General features: G+C 38.2%; 1 protein-coding gene across 1 annotated transcript in view; it reads left to right on the forward strand.

Moving 5' to 3' along the window:
* Positions 1–1,437: 1,437 nt before the first annotated feature.
* Positions 1,438–9,516, forward strand: part of LOC146476163 (microfibril-associated glycoprotein 4-like) — a 50,365-nt gene continuing 42,286 nt past the window's right edge. Inside the window, exons 1-4 of the mRNA XM_085114709.1 lie at positions 1,438–1,622; positions 2,339–2,522; positions 4,395–4,678; positions 6,159–6,270. Of these exons, the coding sequence (XP_084970835.1) occupies positions 4,460–4,678; positions 6,159–6,270 (331 nt within the window). The 5' untranslated portion in view covers positions 1,438–1,622; positions 2,339–2,522; positions 4,395–4,459. The remainder of the gene's footprint in view (positions 1,623–2,338; positions 2,523–4,394; positions 4,679–6,158; positions 6,271–9,516) is intronic.

Consider the following 9,516-nt stretch of genomic DNA (forward strand, 5'->3'; position numbering starts at 1 on the left):
AACACAAACAAGACCCACTGCAATAGCTCTCCTTGCGCATGCGCTCACGAGTCTCAAGGAAGCAGCATGGGTGGAGGTGGGAGAGTAAAGCAGGCGACACACCTGGCGATTTTATACGCCGATCGCCGCGATGGGCAAAAATCGCCTGGTGTGCACGGTGCAGCGATTGCGATTTTCGCCGGTCGCCATGATCGGCGTATATATCTGGCATCTCAGATATCGGCGATTGCATTCGCCGGCATTCGCCAAGAGTTCCCCTTCCTGCGATTTTCTACGCTGATCGTCGCAAATCGCTGGTAAAGTCAACTAATCAGGTTGGGAGATTTCATCACATGACTTTTCAAAGAGCCCTCGAACAAGGTTGAAGTGCCACATCGTCGCGATCGGCAAAAAAAAATCGCCAGGTGTGTCTGCATCAACCGGTGGCGAAAATGCTGTTGATCAAATTCGCCGCGATCAGCGTGTAAAATCGCTAGGTGTGTCGCCAGCTTCAGCAGATCTTAGTGCAGTTTGATAGAATATGTCATTTATGAAAGGTTTTAGATCGTTATTTACACGATCTTGATTTTCTCCTCGTTTAAAGACAATTGTCACAAACTTGCCAAACCTTTTAAAATTTGTTATAAAGTTTGAAAAACGTTTTTGTCATTAAAACAAATTTACCATATCGAATCTCGTAGGAATGAAGATAAAGCTTTAATTTTATTTAACTTCTGTCTTGCAGATGCCGACACAAGTCTATTTTTCTAAAGGTCCATAAATAGAAAATAATACTTCTCGTGATAATGTAGTGTGCGATTTATTAACATGTAAGGTATAGTTTAAATCTTCAGAGGAATTAAAATTAAAGCTTTGTTGTGGCTTGGTTCTCACAAACCAAATAACGATCCTAATCATAAGATTCATTTATGTCGCTTACGTCTCAGTGGAAACCGACATAATCATAACAAAATGATGGATTATTTCCTTTATATTATTATGATGATGTTTGTGGTTATGTCGGTAATGCCCTTCCAAGTATGCTTTTCCACTAGATCAGAAGAACGTTATGTCCATAATAATGATTATAATTATAATTCTGATTATGATCAGAATTATGATTATGATTATGTTTATGATAGTTCCAGAGAGTCATGTTGAGAAAAGCCTATTAAAGATTAAACAACAGGGAGTTGTTAGGTCTGATGTTATGTTGCATTGAAGCCTCTCAAAATGAATGGATTCATGCTTTTGTCAGTTGCTATTTCCCTCTAATTTGCCTTTCATATTTTGGATCAGTGCTTGTGCGACGACGCTGTTAGTCTCAGTCGTGAACAAAACAAAAAGCTTTTTTAAACTTAAACACGACTGAGACTTAAACTGAGACTGAGACTTAAAAGTATGCCCTCTTCAAAGATCACTTATTTTACGCACTTCTCGTTCCAACCATTGCAACGGCCGCGTTCACCACCGGAAAACGCTGCCTTCTGCAATGCCTAAAAAACGAAAGATGTTTTTCTACAAACATTGGTGCGTTTCCTGGACTAGACTGGAATTTCACCTGCGAGTTACTTCCAACGGACAAATACAACGCATCTGAAAAGTTCCAAGCAAATCATTCCTTTCATCATTACAGCATTATGGTGAGTCATTGCACGTTGCTTTCTTTCTTGTATGTAAATAATAATGTTACAATCTTTCTTACGTTTTTGAATTCTTCCACTGAATATTACTTTTGGTTTCGCACGAAGAGAAGGAAAAGCAACCCTTTTACCTCATGACTCAATCTTCGAGACTAGGAGCTTTCTAACGTTTATCTGAAAGGCGTTTTTTGTCCTTTTGGAAACAAAGGAATTCATTTTGCGAACGTTACAAATGCTACGAATGTCAAATATGACATTTGCTACAAAGAATACGCTTGTTTCTATCCACAGTTCAAATGCTAGTGTCTAATGTATACCTGTTTTGCCGAAATGAATCGATGAGTGAGCCCTGAATTTGTCAATATCGTTACCGAAATAAGTAAGCATCATGATAACGCTGGAAAACTTCAGACTCACTGTTGATAGAAAACAACGAACGAAGATCGAGATATATGAATATTGAGAGAAATCTTCGAAAGACACTGATAGACAACTAGATAACAAACAACATAACACGTTCGTTTTCGATATGCACCTGCCGCGTTAAAAATTCAAATTTTGTAAATCCCAGTGGAGAGCAAAGCATAATAGCTGTAATAAGCATGAGAAAACAAAAAATTGAAGGATTCTGGTAGTGATGCCATAGATAAAATTTCCTATTATCGCACACTTTATTGTTCATAAGACAATATTAATGAATTTAATTTAATTGGCAGACGACGCGTTATGGTACCTGTTCGTAACCTATGCCTGTCACATGCACGAAACCAATTAAGCCAGCCTTGGATCCCGCAGTCAGAGGTTGAGGGCGAGTGAGTGATAATGCGACTGATAACATCATCCGTTTGGATCGTACTTGGTTCTGTAACACTATTTCAGTTTGCTCAACAGCTTTCAGAGGTGAGTGTCTTACGTATTGGTCAAAATATCAGTAGAGAATACTTTGATACTTAAAGAACAACCTCAAGTTTCTAACGGTAGCACAAAGTGAGAAACAATAATTCAATATGTTTGGGGGAAATTAATACAGAAGTTCGACCCAATTTGCGTTGTTGTGCTAGCTTTGATTATACGGCAAGAGTGGTAGGTTTACGGCGAAAAAAATAATGGAGATATCCCAAAATGAAGACGACTTTTCAAAAGGCATTAATCTGAATTCCAATTTTAATTAATGGACGAAAAAGATTACAGAAGGAATTGTTGCATCTCTGAAGTATTTGCCTAGAGACGGCAGAGTTAAAAATTGTTTCGTAACCTTTGCTTAGTATTTCAATCACAAAAAAGGCCCGAGTAGAATTAAGGATAAATTTTCACGATATTTTCAAAGTTTTCCCAAATTACCAGATGTCGCTTAGCAATTCAACAGGGGCAATTTGGGAAAACTTTGAAAATACAAGTGAAAATTAATCCTTAATTCTACCAGGACTCGTTGCGATGACTTGTATATAACATGGAGGGCAACATTTTTTTTAAACTTTCGAGGCACTTCGTAAAACAATCAGCGACAAAGCTGAGAAGAAACGCTCACCAGTAAGCAAAACAGTACAAACAAACCTGTTAGCATACAAAACGAGAAACGTTGATGGTCATATGCATGATGTAATTAAGAGGAAAACTTAGTATTTTTCCGATAAAACACGTTCGAGTTTCTTAAACGGCTTCAAACTGAAACTGAGGAACTTCTCTAGAGAATATGTAAATTTGTTTGTTTAACGTTCTAACCTTGAGACAATTCCAATTGTTATTTTCTATTGCAAGAAAGACTTTTAGCGTGCTGTGTGACTTGAGAAAACACGAACTACAAGAGTATTGAACAGCTTTGAAAATGAACTTCACTCTGAAAATAGAGCGAGGGAACTAAGCATTCTGTGTGGAGAGACTGAATCAGCGAAATGACTAACTAGTTCGTAACATAGCTTCGAAGCGAACTTTTCGCGAACCTTAAATTACCAAGGAAGAAATAAAGACAACTATTGGAAAATATCTTGCCAAAGTCGACCCGTTCGGTAAACAAATAGTCGATAAAGGCTTTTTGTGAGTGGCAGGCAACAAGAACGAATAGTTAAGCATGGAAGGAACAAAGCACATTTACTATGAAAACTTGAAATTTGCAAACCCTCATTACTATTCTTCATATGAAGAATACTAACTGAGGGTAACGTTTTATATAAATAATACTAAAGAGGCGAAAGACAATGAATCCCGCTCTCCTCAGGGACTGAAATCAAATGGCGCCCCCAGGCTATTCATATTGACAGTCAGTTTTGCCGGTTTTAAAAGCTCCTGGCGTGATAAGTTGTTATGTTCATGAATTATTACTGAGTTTCGAATACAAGTTAATATTCCTGATCAAGCTAAACTAAATGCCAGGCATCAATTTCAGTTTTTCAACCCAAACAAATCCGCTAGGCGTTCAGTCGATCCAAGTTTTCTTTTGACACAAATAATATTTTACTGTTTCTTGTAATACACGAAACTTTAACAACAGCCCGGCATGAAAGTTCAACTCCAAACTGAACTCGTAGTTTTTGGGCACAAAAAATGAAGAAACCAACTAAATCTAGAAATTGTATGTTCAGCCAATCAGCAGCGAGTATGTTCGCCGCTCGACCAATCAGGAATGAGTAATTTTGCCCTCGGCAAAACGAAAATTAAGAAAAAAAACATGACCTCTTTTTCGACCAATCAGAATTCAGCGAAATTTCCTCTATGTTATTTATAGATGAGTGAAACTAGTTTTACTGTCGGCAGGTAATAGTGTTTTTATTCCAGGCAAAACAGCTCCAACGAGGCGAAAATGATCTGCAGTATGGAAACTTTAAGAGATTTCTCGCCCCATGCTGAATATTTCCCAAGTTTTGGCTTCGCTTCATGTTACTGATTATATCGACTGTGCCTTCGAATGTCTCGCCAATTTAGCGTGTTTCTCCTTCAACTTTGCTATTTTGGCTGATAACAGTACTGGCCGCCACGTTTGTCATCTCCTAGCTTCAGACAAGTACCATCACTTCAGCAGTTTTGTACCAAGCGACGAATTTCATCATTACGCTATTGCGGTAGGTTAAGAACAAGTTGTTGTTGTTGTTGTTGTTGTTGTTGTTGTCGTTGTTGTTTTGTTTTTTGGTGCCAGATGTAAAAGGGAGGTATGGCTTTTCAGTATGTAGTCTTTTTATTGGCTTAGATTTTCCCCATAAATCTTAGCTTGACTCGAGTGGCTTATTGGATTTCGTAAACATGATGCTGCTAGATATATTTTTTTGTAAGTCAGTGGCGCAGGCAAACTCGTAAAATCTCACTAATAAGAATTGCGTTTACGGCAAACGACAAACTCGAGATTCGCGTTCATGTTTCTTGAAAAAGGTAGTACACGTACAGATGAGTATAGTGCAAAATAATTCTGACCTTTGATGCTAAAGTTAAAGTACTTAATTTTACTGAGAAACTGAAAACAGCAAGCGGCAAAAATAGGGCTAATTTGGTCTCGTGATCATTTTGGCCGTTTACCGTTTGCTGTAAACGTTCAGTTCTGAATCTATCGCTCGCTCTTCAAGACCACAATAGGTTGCAAAATATGTCTCGTGACTGAAGAAATAGCTTAATCAGACTGGTTTAACAGTTAAAACCTAACAATTCTTTGAGAGCCAGAAGTCCGGGATGAGCAGCTGAAATAGTGATATTTTAAAGACCTTGAAACCGTTTGACAGCTAATAATAACTGTTTTTTTTTTTTTTTTACGGTTGACGGCAAAGATTGCCCTTTTTTGACGGTTGACGGTTAAATTTTAGGCTGCCCTGTTTTCGGCTAACGGTGACACCCTCGGTAGATAATTCAGTGATACCTCAGCGCGGTCCGGACTACATTCGTTCTCGAGTGGGACTAAGAACTTGCTTTAAAGGCCTGGGTTAATTAATTTTTAAATTGAAGTATTAAAATACTTCAGTACATGTAAGGTGTTTTGTTCGTGAAACACCTCTTTCCATGTGTATCATAATTGTTTGTAATTTTTATATTGTAATTGTCACGTGAGTATTTAATGTTAATTAGTCTATCACTCTAAGATATATTGAACCATTTTACTGTACTCATTGACTGACGATGGCATTTGAACATTCTGAAACATGCTTTAAAAACTGCAAAACGTCGTTCTCTAATTTGGGAGAGTCGAAACAACACTAGTGGCACACTTCGTCGAATGAGACTCATGTTTTCAAACTGTTTGTTGTGCTCTCATACCTCTGCTTGTGTTTTCTTAACTCTATTTAGGAACAGAAAAACATCTTTATATTTCTCAAGTCCAAATCATTCATGTTAAGCTCTCGTTGCTTATGTTTTGATGCGTCACTAGTTATAGTCACAAAGAAAGGCCTTCCGTTGAAGGGTGCTAGGGGTCATTCTTCCTTCTGTAAATTCTTTTCTAACAGTCGGTTCCGCTGTCCGTTTGTCCTTTAATTACAATGGATCCTGGAGATCCACCTATCTATCCTTCTGTCTTGCATACATTCATCAATCTAACGGGTGATTCTTTTTCTTTTCAAGACTCCTTGTGAATACACATGTCAGGGCGGTTCTACATGCATTCCACGAGACGAGGCCGATGGTTTTGTGTGCCATTGTGTTTCCACCATTGGAGACTTCTGCCACATAAAAGGTATGCCACGTCCTGTTCAAGGAAAGTGCTACAAGTGTCAAAAATTTGCCTATACATACTATAAAAGAAAGAGCATTTCTGCGTGCGACATGATTTTGACATCAACTCAATAGAGTTAAATATCGCAATAACTTTAGCACGACACAAGCAAACTACTGATGACACAGGACTAACCTCTAATCTCACAATATTTCATTTAAGAGATAAAAATAGTTAACATATTTCTGTGTACAATTTCTAGATAGGACTAAAAACGTTCTGCCACTTCAACAGAACACATCTCAGGCATATTAAGGCGCGACCAAACCCTAATTTGCATAAAATCAGAAAACAATCATAACATTTCGTAGATTGAACAAAGAATTGTCAAACTTGGCAGTCAGATAATACTTAATAACTTTAACTGATTCTTGCTTTAAAGTGTGGAACATTTTGGTCACGTGACCATTAAATGATGATTAACGTCTAAAATCGTTAAAGCAAAACGGGGTATATAAAACAAACTATAATCAAACCTCTTCGGGTGTCATATTATTACACTATGAAAGTTCATTATTAATTAGCCTTGTTTGGTGGTACCTGTCATTCCTATAAGAAGTTATCAGGACAAGGCTAATTCATTTCGAGCCCTTGACATGTAAACGTATGACACCAAAGGAGATTTAATTCTATTTCATTTTATATACCCCATTTGGCTTAGAAGATCTTTAACAATCAATGATCATTTACAGGTCAAGTGACTAAAATGCTCGTCACTTTGAAGCAAAAATCAGTTAAGGTCTTCAAGTTTTATATAACTGCCAAGTTTGACATTATGTTATGATTGTTTTCTGCTTTTATGTAAATTAGGCTTTCCTAATCCTAATCAGGCTTGAACGGGATTCGAACCCATGACTTCTGCGATGCCGTTGCAGTGCTCTACCAACTGAGTTATCAAGCCAACTGGGAACTGGTCACTGTGGTCCACTGTTGGAGCTGATGACTGCCTTGCGCAGTCAACAAAGAAACACTCACCCGAAAAATCGTTGAAGAGCTTTTCCAGTTTGTTCAGCTCGGCCCGGCTGACACGACAAATCCTTCGTAGCTTCAAAATACCGTTTGGTTTTAGCTTTTGAGGCTAGAAATTTGTGGAAAATTTTGCCGGAGTGATTGGCGCACTAGACGAGTACTCATTTTTATCTCGATTTCATTCAAACTTGAACAAAGCTGCCGCTTTCATTCATGCCGGTCCGCGCGCGGGAAAATGTTAAAAGTTTCTTTTTTTTTTTTTGACAAATAAAGATCGTCTCCAGCTTTTCTGCTATAAACCTGTGCTTTGTTATCAATGTGTTGAATAATAAAACAATTATCCTGCTCAATCTTGCGGAATATTAATATCGCCTGATTTTAGCCAACTCGGCCTACGGCCTCGTCGGCTAAGTATTTAGTAAATAAACCCCTTCAGGCGGTTGGTATGTCGGCTGATAATGTCCTCGGCTGAGAGATTGTTCGAAAAATGAATATTTGACCGAGAAGCGAAGCTTCGAGGCCAAATGTGAAATTTTGAGGACAATCTCCCAGCCAAGGACATTATCAGCCGACATGCCAGCAAGCCAGAAAGGGGTTTATATATTTTATAACCCTCCCATTAATTTTTATATTGCGCGAAAACCGCTCGTAAAAAAGCCACTGCTGATCTAATGGCGGATGCGCGCGATTGACGTAAACAAGTACATTTGATTGGTTTACAGGAACTTTATTTTCACCGTGATTGGACCAAAACTTGACAAACTGACTCAGTTTGCGTAGGACTAAATCTGAAAGTCTACTCGTAACTTTCTACACCTTCAAAGACGTTGACAGCATGTTTTGTTGACATTTTTGTACTTTCCGGAATGGCATTTGCGACCAGCTTTTTGCTGTCAACATGACTGGACATCTACTAAACGAGTTTGCTTTTTCTTCCATGTAAAATAATAAAGATGAAAACGTGAAACTCTTGAGCTGGCTTTGTTTCTTTTCAATGGAAAATAATAGGAGGGCAAATATCGACGTAGGCGGGGTTTATTCCGTGATAACCGTCCTGTGAATTTGCACCACGTGACGTAAAGTAGCCAATAAAATCGCGCGAAAATTAATGGGTGGGTTATAACAGTCGATATTCCGCTCGATTTCGCAGGATAATTGTTAAGAGCATGTCCATGAGAGGACCAGGCAGTGGTGATACATGCCATCTCACCGATTTCAATGAAACTTGGCCAGATTGAAGGGCCCACCTAATAACTTCAAAAGCCAAAGTGGTTTGATATTTGGAATTTTACGGGGGGAGTTAGACCACCCCCCCCCCCCTGCTTTTTTACAAAAATTCCCATAAAAATTACTCTAAAAAAGGGTAAAGTGAGGGGCTCCTTAAGCTTGTAGAATTTATGTAATTCTATTGTGGCTCCACATGAGCATAAGTACATCCTTTATGAGTTATGTGCAGGAGTCTCAGATTATTTGATTAATTACCTGTCAATCAATGCAAGTTAATATTTAACTAGGTAAAATAGCGTATCAAAATATGGTGATTTTGTGGCCAAATATCTCCAATGGCATAATCCCCCCCAAAAAGATACAACTATCATGGTTCAGTTCTACCTTTGGCCTAACCAAATCGATAAAAAAAATTTTGGGACCTGCTATTTTTAGCGCGTATGACAAGCTCAAACCCTGCACATCTTGCACTAGATTTTGGTTTAATACAAGCCCATAGTCGCAGCAGAAAACAACTTGGGAGCGAATTAAAGGGTCCCTCCCATTCATTTCTATTAGTTATTGATCTACTGACTCCCTCGTAGATCATATGATAATAATATTCGGAATTTTCGCAAAAATCATGCGAAAACTGGTAATTGTAGGAGCCGAAAATCAACATTCACAGTTGGTTTCCCCTAGTAGCGCGAGAAAGTTGTAAGTTTTCGCTTTACAAGCCCAAACAGAATATCCACTCATAATCTTAGCATGATTTTAAAGACTTTTATTTCAGAATCTAACTTCTAAACCATTCGGATCTGAAACTGAAACAAATAGTCCACACACAGTAGTTGTTGACAAACAAGTAAAACGTGACAGCATTTTGGACTAGATGTGGCCTCAAAGTCCACACGTATACCCTTACTATTGCATAAAATAGAATTATTTCTGTTGGCCTCTGAGAAATACCGAAGATTTGAGTCTTTAAATCAGAGTGGCAGCCAAAAATAGGAAAGCTTACTTACATTATAT

The sequence above is a fragment of the Pavona decussata genome, unplaced genomic scaffold, assembly GCF_977016875.1.
Source record: "Pavona decussata unplaced genomic scaffold, jaPavDecu1.1 SCAFFOLD_78, whole genome shotgun sequence".
NCBI classification, from domain to species: Eukaryota; Metazoa; Cnidaria; class Anthozoa; order Scleractinia; family Agariciidae; genus Pavona; species Pavona decussata.